At 27.0% G+C, this 14,413-nt stretch overlaps 1 protein-coding gene across 1 annotated transcript in view; it reads left to right on the plus strand.

Annotated features, from left to right (window-relative positions):
• The window catches only part of LOC119611008 (nipped-B protein-like), a 114,926-nt gene extending 101,695 nt beyond the window's left edge, over positions 1–13,231 (plus strand). Inside the window, exons 7-11 of the mRNA XM_037966457.1 lie at positions 5,893–6,057; positions 6,112–6,290; positions 6,357–6,797; positions 12,225–12,887; positions 12,944–13,231. Coding sequence (XP_037822385.1) covers positions 5,893–6,057; positions 6,112–6,290; positions 6,357–6,797; positions 12,225–12,887; positions 12,944–13,231 — 1,736 coding nt within the window. The remainder of the gene's footprint in view (positions 1–5,892; positions 6,058–6,111; positions 6,291–6,356; positions 6,798–12,224; positions 12,888–12,943) is intronic.
• Positions 13,232–14,413: the final 1,182 nt, after the last annotated feature.

The raw sequence follows: 14,413 nt of genomic DNA on the forward strand, positions 1-14,413 counted from the left end.
GGTAGTGTAGAAAAAAGCACTACACTCAAATAGTTAAAAATTTGAACAGTCACTAACAAAAGGCTTCAATAATTTTCTTTGCATTATTTATTTTTTATGAAAATTAAAGAATTTGTAAGACAATCTATTAAAATGGAAAATACAGATTTTGTTAGCGATGACACTATGATGGACTATGCAGTTACCCCAACAACATCTCATGCTTTAAAAAGAAATGGTTGAAACACCTAAATTCCAAAACTTTTGCCTTCATCTGCTCAAATATAACGATTTTTTTCTTTAGCGGAATGGGGAACTCTCCTCGGAGAAATAAATTAATTGGTCAATTTTGTATCTCGATTGCCACTTCAGCTGCGTTGCCAAAATGATGTGGTTACTGGATGTTTTTTAGGCAATAACTTGGAAACTTTGTAAATAATGAACGTTTTACTCATTAATAATTCGTCCAATGAGTTTTTGGTTGAGTTAAACCATTTCTATACTGACATATTACCTTAAACTTTCAAAAGAGTGAAACATTTCTCTGTTGAAAAAAAATAGTGCAGGAATATTTTTTGAACTAATAATTTAGTGTAAAAAAAATATTTCACTAGGCTGTAAAAACAAATATTTTAACTATTTTTAAAATATTTTTACTTAAAAATTTTAAATATCACTATCACTATTATTGAGTGAGGCTTATATTTTAAAATTCATAACTAAACATAAATAAAAGTAGTGAATAATTTTGAACTACCACTAATTATTAGTTATAGTTAAAATTAGTGCACTACCCCCATCTCTGATTAGAAGAAATACGAAAACAATTCTTTATAGCTATATTATATTGTCCAAATTCGATTTTATTCGAAGATATTAATAAAAATAAACAATTTATGAATTAAATAAAAATTAACACTTATTTTTAGAATATTTTATTAGATTTAGTAAAATATTGTATTATTTTCTCGTTTTCAAATGTTTTTATATCGCCTGTCATCTAAGCTTTTTTGTTGTAAAATGTTTTTTATATCGCTTGGCATCTAAGCTTTTTTGTTTGCAGTGTAGTCAACTTGGTAAACTTTTTTTACAATTAAAACATCTTGGATTAGTAGATTTCCCTATTACAAGCTATTTTCCTTTCTGAGCATAAATAGAATTATTTTTCTATATTGTGCTTTCCACCGCTTTTGTTGTCATTGTTCCATTGTTCCTTCTGCCGCGCTTTTAAAAACAATCCAATTTTTTCTGTATTAAAAGTATTCTTCTAACAAACTAGGTAACAATTTTTCCAATCAAAACAAAATTTATAATTTTTCGAAACCTGATATCATGGCGTTTTTCAAAATTATCAAGCGAACCGTAATACCTTTAAAAATAATAAAAAATAATATTTTATTCTTAAATAATGCTAATTGAATGGGTCCGTGTTATTTTTAATGGGTCTGTATCATATTTTTATGTTTCCAGAAACGTTTCAAATTGGATGGCCATGATTTTTAAAACTGTTTTTAAAAATAAAATCTTTAGAACTTCATTTCTGAATTTATTGTATAATTTTTACACAAATTCATTTAAAATTGTATCCATATTTTTTATTGTTTGTTTACATTTTTTAGTTGCTAGTCTGTAAAAATAACCACAGATGACACAATATTGATAACTTTTTGGCAACTAACGAAAGTTGCCCTTCATAGTAGAAAGTTTTATGTCAGTTGCGTTGACTGCTATCTGAACTGAAGAAAACAATTCGTTATAACAAAGTTTTACTGTACAATAAAAAAATAGAACAAATACAATTTTTTTTACATACAATTTTGTATTAAAAATCAGGGTTCAGAAATACTCATGTACGAACACTTAAATTGATTCATTCGTAATAAATAGACATGAATAAAATTAGCAATTTCTGTTTTTTATGTTCACATCCGGAAATGAGAAGCTAATTTTACTTTTATTTTAAGCATACATAAATTAAAACATTTGTCTTTTTTATTTTAGCACATACAGTGAATCAATTAAGTAATTTGCCTATGTAAAATTTTATAAATTTTATGAAAAAACTTTATCTGAACAATTATGTTTAGCAAAATAAAGCAATTTGCTTGTTGTATTTTTTAAAGAATATCTTATATTTTAATTTTCTACCATAAAAAGTAAAATCGTGATATTAATTAACGAGATTTTTGATAAAATGTGAACGTATTGTTAATTTTTAAGGTCAATAAAGTATTTTGCTTTTTTAGGTATTTTGTTCATTTTTTTAATATTGCTGCATTATTTTATAAAATTTAATATTTTTATTACTCCTATATATTAGAATAAAATTTTTTAGATATTTTTGTAGTGGAACGACTAAGTTTGGACATTTCTTAACCGATTTATTATCTTATATACCTATAAGAATTTTTCAATATTTGACTTAACATGAAATCTATCGTTTCTTTGATTTAATTTCGAAAATAATAAGTAATTTTGAATTGGATACATGATATATTAGGAAATCAATGGATTTGGACCTAGAAAAAAATTTTAGTGGGGTATAAATCTATAGATTATAACAAAAATAATCTGGGTTTTTGGTCATTTTGTATTGATAAACAAAAACTACATTGCGGAAACCCCATCTATTTGGGGAGTACTGTGTGAATTTTATTTAGAATTGTATAATATTGATTCTTATTCAATAAAGCTAACACTAAGTACCATCCTAGCCACTCTAAGTATGGGGATATCACCGTATACCATTATAGAACTATTACATGCTAGAATTTTGATATTCTACCTCATATTTTGAATGCATTATTTTATGAATAAAATACAGTAGGCGTAGTAGTGTATGTATTAGCTGAAAAATATTGCTTTTGTGGATCTTAGGTGATGAGAACCGCCTCTTGTTGTAAATATCTAAATTAAGTATTTTTCCCGTACCACACGATAATTCACTTTATATTGTTTCCAAGCAACCTAAGGTCTGTTTAGGGGTCTAAATTTAAACATAGTGTTCTTTTAATTTCGCATATGGACTTTGGAGAAGATAAATGAGGACTTCAATGGTTTTTGCTTGGATACAAGTCGCTCTCCTTTGGCAGTTAAAGATTTTTAAAGACAACTCAGTGCGTTTTTTTAATAATTCTTTGTGTTATTTCATCAATTTCTATATTTTATATTTTTTTAATGATTGATTAAACATCTCATAATTGAATTTCATTGATTTTTACTTGTTCTAAAAATCTAAACTAATTTTTTATATTGGAATTGTCCTTTAAACATTTTTAACGCAAATAACTGCACAGTTTCACACAATAAGGATATGATTTTTGAAAATTACAATTGAAAAATACTTAACACGTGTCCTTTTAACAATAAAACAATATATTCCAAAAGCAATTAAAAAGTAATTTGAAAAACCCAACGAAATTAACTGGAAATTTCAATATGCAAAATACTTTATTGACGTGCAAATTCTGATGAAAAATAATAAAATGCAACAACAAATGCATTAAAATTTTTATTTTAATATTTTTTTCTTGGTTTTCCCATTATACACAATCTCTATTTTAAATTGGAAAACATAAATTTACTTTTTACCTGTTTTTTTGAATTTTATTTATGAACAAAAAACAAAATTCTCTTAAAAAAGGTAGGCAAAAAACTTAGTTGATTCACTGTATGTACATTAGGGTTTTGACTTTTTGGAAATATCAAAAATACCATAGCAAGAGCTTTTAGGGCGTGAACAGATGTTAAGGAATATGATATTATTTTTTTGGCGATCGTGAAAAAAGTTCCCGCACCAAAGGCGATGAAGTTTTGTATAAAGTTTACTTTTTCTTTATGAGAAAAATTATTATTTTTGCCAACATTTTTGCATTTGTATTACATTATCTTAAAGAGAACATTGTTCTTTAAATTCTTGTTTTGGAATTTTTACCCTAATGTACATATTTATAATGTGATTGGTGAAAAATAAAAAAAGCCAAATACTCAAATATGTCAAGTCTTCTCATCACACTCATTAATAGTTGTGTTTTGTTGCTAACGTTCAAATGCAATTTCATATAAATTTTAAATTTATAAACGTTAGGAGTTAACGTGTAAAAGTATACAAGTTAATTTTAACGTCGATAAAAGTTCTACCAATTCAAAAATAAAAATACAAATATTAATGTTTTCATGACAAACAATAAAAAATATTTTAATATAAAATTTAAATTAAAGAAAATTTCCAAATAAAAAAACTTTTCCAAGAAATTATAAATAATTTCAAGATTTAGCTGATTTTTTCTGTAGGGTGGTGCCAAGTCAGGAAATGTTCGTTTTGCTGCTAACTTTAAGCGTTAACAATCATTGATAGCAACAAAACACAACTAATATTTGTATACATGTGTGAGTTGTTTAAAAATGAAAAAGTAAAAACAGTTTTTATACACTTCACCTTCGTGAGAAGGGTATATATAAGTTTGTCATTCCGTTTGTAATTTCTATAATATAATTTTCCGACCCCATAAAGTATATATATTCTGGATCCTTATATGTAGCTGAGTTGATTAAGCCATGACCGTCTGTCTGTATGTCTGTCCGTCTATCTGTCCGTCTGTCTGTCTGTCTGTCTGTCCGTCTGTGTGTTTGTTGAAATCAGTTTTTAGAGGACTCCAGATGTCGGCGAGATCCGAATCTTCAATAATTCTGTTGGACATGCTTTTGCTATTTAAAATCAGCAAAATCGGTCCATAAATACCGGAGATATGAGCAAAAATCCGAGACAACCTCTGAAAATTTCATAAAAAAGACAATTTTTTTTATGCTTTTTTTATGCAACAACAACAACACTGCTTATTCATTGAGTATTTCGTTTCATTTGTTTGGATGGCTGTGTGTTTCATTGGCTTGTGTATATTGTTTTTTTGTTTCTTGGTGTATTCAGTTTCGTATGTTTGGATGTCTGTTGGTTTCATTGCGTTGTGTATTTTGTTTTTGTTTTTTTGAGAATTTCGTTTCGTATGTTTGGATACCTGTGTGTTTCATTGCCTTCTGTATATTGTTTTTGTTTCTTGGTGCATTCAGTTTTGTATGTTTGGATGTTTGTTGGTTTCATTGCCTTGTGTATATTGTTTTTGTTTCTTGATGTATTCAGTTTCGTATGTTTGGATGCTGTTGGTTTTACTGCCTTGTGTATTTTGTTTTTTGTGTGGTTATTTCGTTTAGCGCTGTTGTTGTTCATTTTGTTTTGCTATTGATTGATGATATAGTCGGGAAAATGAAATAAATATAAATTTTATGAAATTGATATTTATTAAATACACTATGGTGAAGGGTATATAAGATTCGGCACAGCCGAATATAGCACTCTTACTTGTTTTTTTTTTACAATCAACAAAAAACTCAACAAGCGCAAAAAAGAAAATTTTTGCTTTAAAATGTTAGAGTGCAAAATAAAACTGCTCATTACGAAAATATTTCTATATTCTTTTCTCAATTTTGTTTATGAAAATAAAAAACAAAATAATAGATACAAAAATAAATAAAGCAAAACCTGTTTTGTCTTTTCGTACATGAATAGGTGATAACACAATAAAAGTTATTTTCTTCATTTACATGAACGTGAGTGATAAATGAAAGAATATTTGGTAATCTGCTAAAAATCCATTTTTTTTTTTTGAAACCGGTTAACCAAGCTATGAAATCCGGATATACCGGTAAACCGAAAATTAACATTTTCAAAAAACAGGTTCACGAAAAACCAAAATAAGTAATAAAAATAGGTTTTCGGTTAACCGCGTAACCGGCTTATAGAACAAAGAAGTAACTTAATTAGTTTTTATATAAAATAAAAAAATATTTTTTAAATATAATTTTTTGATTCACAACATTTTAAATATTTTACTAAACGTAATAATTCTTTATTTAAAGTCACTAAGCCAAAAGTACGAAGAGTAGAGCGTAACATCTCTGCACATATCCCCAAGTGTTCAAAAGATGATGTTCTACGTTCACAAACATATCAGCAATTTATGCGTAATATGGAACAAATAATTGAGTTATTGGATGACACGGAATCACCGAACTTCGAGTCTGGTATGTAGTTAATTTATGTATATAATATTTATTTTTTTAAAACTATTCATGCAGATGACGTTGATGAAAATATAGAGTGCATTTCGGCCAAAATGTTAAATACAATGAGCAATGACGTAGCAAAACTTAAGGCAAAAAATGTTCTGGATTTAATACCAAAAAACAAGCTAACCTTATTAATAAACTATGCTATGCGTAATGTTTATTTAGCAAAAAATTACTCTGCAGGTCCAGTAAGTAAATTTAAAATTGATTTGTTTCTACTTTTTAATATTATTTTCTTCCTATTTGAAATATAGGATGATGAAGATGAAATATTTGACGATGAAGTCATGGAAAAAATATTGAATGCAATTGAGGCTTGTTTACTTATTTGTAATATATATTCAACAGTGAATGATTTAAAATTCCTGCAAGAAGACAATATATCGCTTATTATCAAATTCATTCAATTTCAATTGAGGGAAACTATTTTTCCGTCATATGATTCCGTATATACTGTAAAAAGTATGAAGAAAAACGACAATAGAAAAAAAACAAAAACCCATCAAAACCACAACCGAAACCTTCATTTACTTTATTCTAAAGTCGTTGAATTAATGAAAGTTTTTGTAATGTTATTTGACAAATGCATTTTTGTAGATACTATTGTATTACCTCTATCTACTCTTGCGATTGAGCCATTTTTTGTGGATAACATCGATACATTACAGTTTGTATGTTTAGAGCTAGTTACAACGGTAAGTTTTATTAACTAAATTGTTTCTTCAAATCCTCCATTCTTGATATTCTGTATATAAGGAGTGCGCACGAAAAATCTGGTACATGTGTTTATTTTAATAAAATTTAAACTAAGAAGTGAATTGTTTTAAATATACTATATGCATAATTAACAACAGTAATGTTCAAGTTTATAAACATTAAATATCTTATAATTTTTGTTGATTTTATACCAATTTTTAACGTAAAATTCAATTTTGTTACTTTTCAGTTTATTTTACACATTTGGTCGATTTTTTTTTTAAGTTTTTATTTTTTTTTTTTAAATTAATACATAAATAATTTGTTAGGATAGTTAGCATCAGAGCAGAAACATAATTACATGAGACTTTCTAATTTCTGTCACTTTCTTTTCAGTCCACTTGTTAGTTTTTGAACGAAGTTTCTGAGGAATGTTCCATCTGAATTTTTTAAATGGGCTCATTTTGTTCAGTATTCCTACAGTGTAAAAAATAAAATTTTAGATGACAAGGGACTTGTATCGATAGTCAACTATTCCTTTCATATTATCCAATACAAAATATTATTGTGGGGGAAAGTCTTTCCTACCACATTAATTTCTTAGAGTGGAAATATTAAAATTTGTTACAAAATTATAAAAACCAATATTCGTTAAGCTACTTTTACACCTATCAAATATTTTATAAAAACGACGTGACACCTAAAATATATACTTTTGACTTTCGTTCAGGTGAATATTTAATTTATCTTTGTTATGTATCCTTGTTATTTACTTCGATATTTTCTGCAATTACAAAAATCATGTAAGATAAAAAAAACAAATACAAAAATAGTGGTTACGTCTCTTTCGTCAATATTTATTAGGTGTGAACGTACCTTAAGTTTTACAAAATTCTTCATTATTAGACAAATTAATTAATACAATTAATAGCAAATTTGGCTTAACATGACTGAAGGTTGTGACGGATTTAGAAACTTTAATTATCCCAATTATTTATGCGCGTATATAATTTAAAAAAAGCACAAACGTATGTACCCTGTTTCCGTGCGCACTCCTTATACTGAATTTACTGAATTTTAAATTAGAGGTATTACTGTATTTTAAATTTAAGGTTGAATTCTAAATTCTTATTATATATATATATATATATATATATATATATATATGTAATATATATATATATATATAAGCCAAATAATTCGCGATGTTTGGTCGAATCGGGGCATCATGGAAGAGAATCACGAAATGAATCTTTATTAACTAAAGTTCAAAGAAATTAGCCATATCTCATTCGAACTTCTACGACACCTTTTACCATTTATTGTACCTTGTATATTGAAGTTTAATGATCCCAGCCAAAAAAAGTGTGGAAAAAGATGTAGAATTTTCATCACAACTAGTAACACGAAGTGCTTCAAATTCAGGTGAAAAACCTATGAATTTTACATAAGCGCGTCATTGGAAGGATGTTGTTCATTTTTGATATTTGTATGTCAAAAATAAACCACATTCCAATGAAACGCTTATGTAAATTTCATTGGTTTTGCATCAAAATTTGAAGTACTTCGAATATGTTTTTGTAGTGACTTTTCTACATCTCTTTACTCATTTTTAACTGTGTTTTCATATTTGGTTTATAAATGCGCAAAGAATGTAATCGCATTTTTAGAAGGGTTAAGATGTGGTTTGCAAAGTATGACATCAATTATTTTTTGTTGGAATGTTGAATAATTGGTGAAAATAATTTTTTTATGTCATTGGAATCAAAAACATCAGGCACCAGCCAAAATTTTAATATAAACCAATTTTTTGTTCCACCGACATGATGTGACAAATTCAGACTTTTCGCTGAAAATGTCTATATATGTACATTAGACTGACCGGATCGTATATGGGGAGAAAAAATGTCGGAATCTTGTTCATCTTAACCCCAAAAAATGATTCCCCTTTCCAGATATTGAGATAGCCGAAAATTGAGCATGATTAAAAGACGTTAACACGTGCCGCTCGTCGCTCAAATTTTAAAAAATCCAAAATTTTGGTCAAAAAGCTAACATATGAAGCTATAACTCCAGAACGGTAAATAATAGAAACACGTTTAGTACCTCAAAACAAAGCTAATATTGTACTTCAAAATTTATATTATAACATAATTCTCGTTACTTTAAGTCAAACACAGTTACGATAAATTTTGTCTCCAAAAACGGGACCTTGTTGCGGTAGGAGCATACTTCGTATATTTTGATATTATGTGATAAATGTTGCTATTTGGTAAATATTTTACTTATTATTGTTAAAGAATCATAACGTACATAGATTTAGTATTTCAAAAAGTAAAATTGGTTGAAAAATGTGAATGTTGTTAAAAATTCCCAGGCCATTAACGTGTCTCAGATCACTTGATTAGGAAATGTGGAAAAAAATTTAACTTATTTTGGAAAGTATTCTAATAAATCTATTTTATTACATAAAATGTATCTATATTTACTCGAATATAAGTTTTTGTCCTTAAAAGATATCGTGAACTTGTTCTTAGCTATGATAAAAAAATAATTTTTTACACGGCAGTTTCAAAACTCCATTTTCAGTCTTTTAAAATTTTTGTTAAACAAATTTTAAAATTTTTGAAATATCACCAGGGTATTTATGATCAATAGGTTAGGGAATAAAACAGCAAAAAATTAGGTCAATACCTCTTATAGTTTTGAATTTTTTGAATTTTGAATTTTGCGAATTTCGCGAAAAACTATTTTTTTTTGTAATATTTTAGAAAATATGTCGTAATTCTTCACTGTTATGCATTTTAAAAAAAATATTTACAGAATATTATTTTTCAGATAATATAAATTATGTCCCTTAAGTTGTATATAAATCGGCATATACTAAGGCGTAAACTTTTGAGGTCAAAGGTCAAATTTTGCAATATTTGAAAATTCTCATTGAAACATATCGAAATATTATTTATTTGTTGGCCATATTTCCTAAAATTACAAAAATTTATAGTATATGGTCCAATATTTAAAATAACAAAAATTAAAATTAACCCTTTAAAGCACTTGGGTTCAATATAACCCCAAAGTTCAATTAATAAATTTAATTAAGGCTTTATATAACTTTGGGATTATATTGGACTTAAGTGCTTTAAAGGGTTAATTTTACCTTTTTTTTTGATATTTTAAATATCGGACCATATACTGTAAATTCCTGTTATTATGTAAATATGGCCAGCAAATAACATTTAGATATGTTTTAATGAGAATATCCAAATATTGCAAAATTTGACCTCTTAAGTTTACGCCTTAGGATTTCCCGATTTATATATAACTTCAGGGACATATTTTATATTATCTGAGAAATAATATCCTGTACATATTTAGTTTAAAATGTATAACAGTAAAGAATTAGGACATATTTTGTAAAATATTACAAAAAAATGGATTTTCGCGAAATTCGCAGAATTCAAATTGCAGGTACAGCTTTTACTATAAGACCAAATTTTTTCACTGTTTTATTCCCTAATCTATTGATCATAAATCCCCCGGTGATATTTCAAAAAATTTAAAATTTGTTTAGCAAAAATTTAAAAAAACTGAAAATGGAGTTTTGAAACTGCCGTGAACAGGTTCACGATATATTTTAAGGACAAAAACTTATATTCGAGAAAATATAGGTATATTTTATGTAATAAAATAGTTTTATTAGAATATATTCCAAAATAAGTTAAATTTTTTTTTCACATTTCTGAATCAAGTGCTCTGAGACACGTTAATGGCCTGGGGAATTTTTAATAACTTTTACTTTCTTTAAGAATAATAAGTAAAATATTTACCTAATAGCATCATTTATCACATAATTTAAAAATATACGAAGAATGCACCTACCGCGACCAGGTCAAGTTTTTGAAGACAAAATCCGTTGTAACTCTGACTTAAAGTAACGAGAATTATGTATATAATATAAATTTTGAAGTAAAATATGCGCTTTGTTTTGAGGTACTAAGCATGTTTCTGTTTTACCGTTTTACCGTTCTGGAGTTATAGCTTCATATGATAGCTTTTTGGCCAAAAATTTGGATTTTTTCAAACTTTGAGCGACGAGCGGCACGTGTTAACGTCTATTAATCGAGTGCGAATCGATGGAAAGGGGAATCATTTTGTGGGGTTAAGACGAACAAGATTCCAACAACAACTGTTATTCTAATATACATACATACATTAGTAGGATATGACTTTTTAATGCTTTTGTAAATATAAAATTTTACATCCCCTAATCAAAAAGTCCATAAAAAATAAAAAGACACCTCACCCCCCACCAAATGAGTTCGTTCCATGACAATTGGAGCTACGCTCCGGAACAACCCAAGTCATACTCGACATACCCGACAGCTGTATCAACCGAAAGGTTTTTCCTCAGGAAAGAACTATCGGCCACAGTCGAACTGTTACAACAACAACAACCAAACGAGTTGAAATTTGTTGATCGTATTTGTTTTGATCATATCTTTGATATATTTATATTTATTTTTTATTACATTTTGTTTTCCACTGCAGTAAAAGTACAAGCATACATACATATATTTGCATTAAATACATATAATATATATGTATATTATGTATGTACGAATGTTTATACATTTGTTTTCTTTTGCTGTTATTGAACAATTGCTTAATAACGGTTCTACCTACTGATCATCTACTGCTTTTAAAGGGATTGCAGATGGAGGGAAATTTCTAAGAGTATATCAAATAAAATAATCTAAGATTTGGGTTCGAAGACAGACAGTTGATGCGTGAACTTTTTAACAATCGCGAAAAAATAATACCATGGTTTTTCATAATTTAGAAACCATACAAGCCATCAAAAAACTTCGTTTCGAGAAAAATGGCTTTGAAAGGTTAATGACATTTTACTATTTTTAAATAACTTTTAAACAAATCAAGGGATTAGAAAAACTAGATTCCAGATTCAGATAGAGGTTAATATGTTTCTCATTTAAATTGAATTTTAATGCCCCTATTATGGTTTACAATTCAACTCTTCTTTAGTTGAAATTTTGCTATTAGGTATTATCGATAACAACATAAAATTAAAAGTTGAAATTTATTACAACGAATTTGCAATAAAAAGATGTTCAAAACTTTGTAAACCATAATAGGGGCATAATTTTTATTAAATTTATTAGTTTACAACAAAATTCGAACTCATTCCGAGATTGAATTTGAAAAATTTATATGAAACACATTAGTTTAACGAATTTTGGATTATGTTTTGATCATTGTTTAAATTAATTGGGAATACATTTTAAATTTAATCAAACATTAGATGTATTTTTATAACACTGAAAATGGTGTATATAAGAGCATATAGGCTAGTTACATTATTTTGTTTTCAATATTCAAAATCTTTATTAACATCTTTCTTTTAGATATTTCGAAAGGAGCATTATGATAAAATTCGAAGCAGCATACTAGGTGATATTTTATCATCTATTGATCGTTTACCATCATCGAAAAGAAACCTTCGTCCATTTAAGTTAACTAATAATGGCGGGAACATACAAATGGTGACTGCCTTAGTTCTACAGCTAATTCAATGCGCTACAATTTTACCCGATTCATTGTGCTCAAATGATAATTTAAAGTCAGTAGATTATGAACAAAACGATGTTTCAAAACCAAAAAAGCCAAATGTTGATGTTGTTGTTTTAAAAAAATATGATGTAGCAATAAGTATTGGAGGAAATTTTCTCACAACTTTTCTTAATAAATGTAAATCTCGGTCAAACGAAACAGATTTTAGACCACTATTTGAGAATTTTATACATGACTTACTGTCAACAGTAAATAAGCCTGAATGGCCAGCATCTGAATTGCTGCTTTCCCTACTTGGAACGATGCTAGTACGATATGTTTCAGATAAAACTATAGAACAAAGTATTCGTTTGGTATCATTAGATTACTTGGGAATTGTCGCATCGCGATTACGAAAAGATACAGTCGAATCTAGATGTAAAGTTAACATAATCGACTCTATGATAAAATCTATAAAAGTCGAACAGGAAAGGGAAGGTGACCTACCAACGATTAATGTACTATATACTATATTTATATAACAAGACAAATAATAATTATATCATTCTTTTAGAACAAAATAAAACTAGACCCCGAAGAAGAAAGAACAGAATTTCTCCAAAAAATTCTTTTAGATTTTTTGGCAGTTAATGCTCAAGAAGAGAATTTAATATGGGATTATGCTCGACATTTCTATTTAGCTCAATGGTATAGAGATATTATATACCAACGACGAAGGGTTGCTGATGGCGACAAACGATATGCCTCTAGAAAGAAAAGCAATATTCGACAAAAACATCGAAAAGGTAAGATTTTATTACAGCTTATTATTGGTTTAACCTATGTATATGACAATACCTAATATTACCAGTTTTGTAATATATTTAAAACACTATAGCGGTTTTCACTCTGGGTAGTATATTTAATACCCTATTATATTTACACCGATTTTTTTATACACTGAAAATAATTCATGCTTAACTTTACGAAAAAAATTTCGTAACTACTTTTTTCGTAATATTTACAAAAATTTCGTGTATATTACGAATTATTATTTAATAAAACCCTTTTCTATTTTTACGAAAGTACGAAAACCTTTCGTAATATTTTTTTCGTAAATTTAAGCGAAATTAAACATAATGATATCAATTATATTATCATTAAATAAAACTACAACATTTTTATAACATTTAGGAAAAAGTATAATATAATTCATGAACTATTTTCACAATAAAAGGGAAAATTCGTGTGGAGAATAATTTGTTAACTAAAATTAGAAAAATTATTTTAAAATGAATAAAAATGTTTGCATAAATTAATATTTCTTAATTTTATCATATTTGTTCAAAATTTACTTTTTACAATTTATGTAAATTAATTTTTTTAAGATTTTCCTATATATTAGGCATGGATTTTTTTCCGTGCATAAAGCGTGAGCACCCTTTTGTTGTTTATTGTAAACTACACTGAAAAATACATGCCTAATATATACGAAAAATGTCGTACATTGTACGAATCTTTCGTTGTTTCGCACCACGAAATTCTTTCGTAATATATACGAAATTTTACGAAATATTTTAGTATAATGCAAAATACATAATCTAAAGAAAATTAATTTACATAAGTTGTAAAAAGTAGATTTTGAGTAAATACGAAAAAATTTACGAAATATTCATTTATGCAAAATTTTTGTTCATTTTAAAATAATTTTTCTAATATTAGTTAACAAATTATTCTCCACATGAATTTTTCTTTTTATTATGAAAATAGTTCATGAATTATATTATACTTTTTCCTAAATTTTATAAAAATGTTGTAGTTTTATTTAATGATAATATAATTAATATCATTATGTTTAATTTCGCTTAAATTTACGAAAAAAATATTACGAAAGGTTTTCGTACTTTCGTAAAAATAGAAAAGGGTTTTATTAAATAATAATTCGTAATATACACAACTAGATTTTTTTTATTAATATCAATACAAAGAAAGCCTTCATGGCCAATAGATTTTAGCAGTTATTAAGTTTTTACAACATTCTTTA

This window comes from Lucilia sericata, unplaced genomic scaffold, assembly GCF_015586225.1.
Source record: "Lucilia sericata isolate MDLA Ls3-8-SP2 unplaced genomic scaffold, ASM1558622v1 Contig001336F_arrow, whole genome shotgun sequence".
NCBI lineage: Eukaryota > Metazoa > Arthropoda > Insecta > Diptera > Calliphoridae > Lucilia > Lucilia sericata.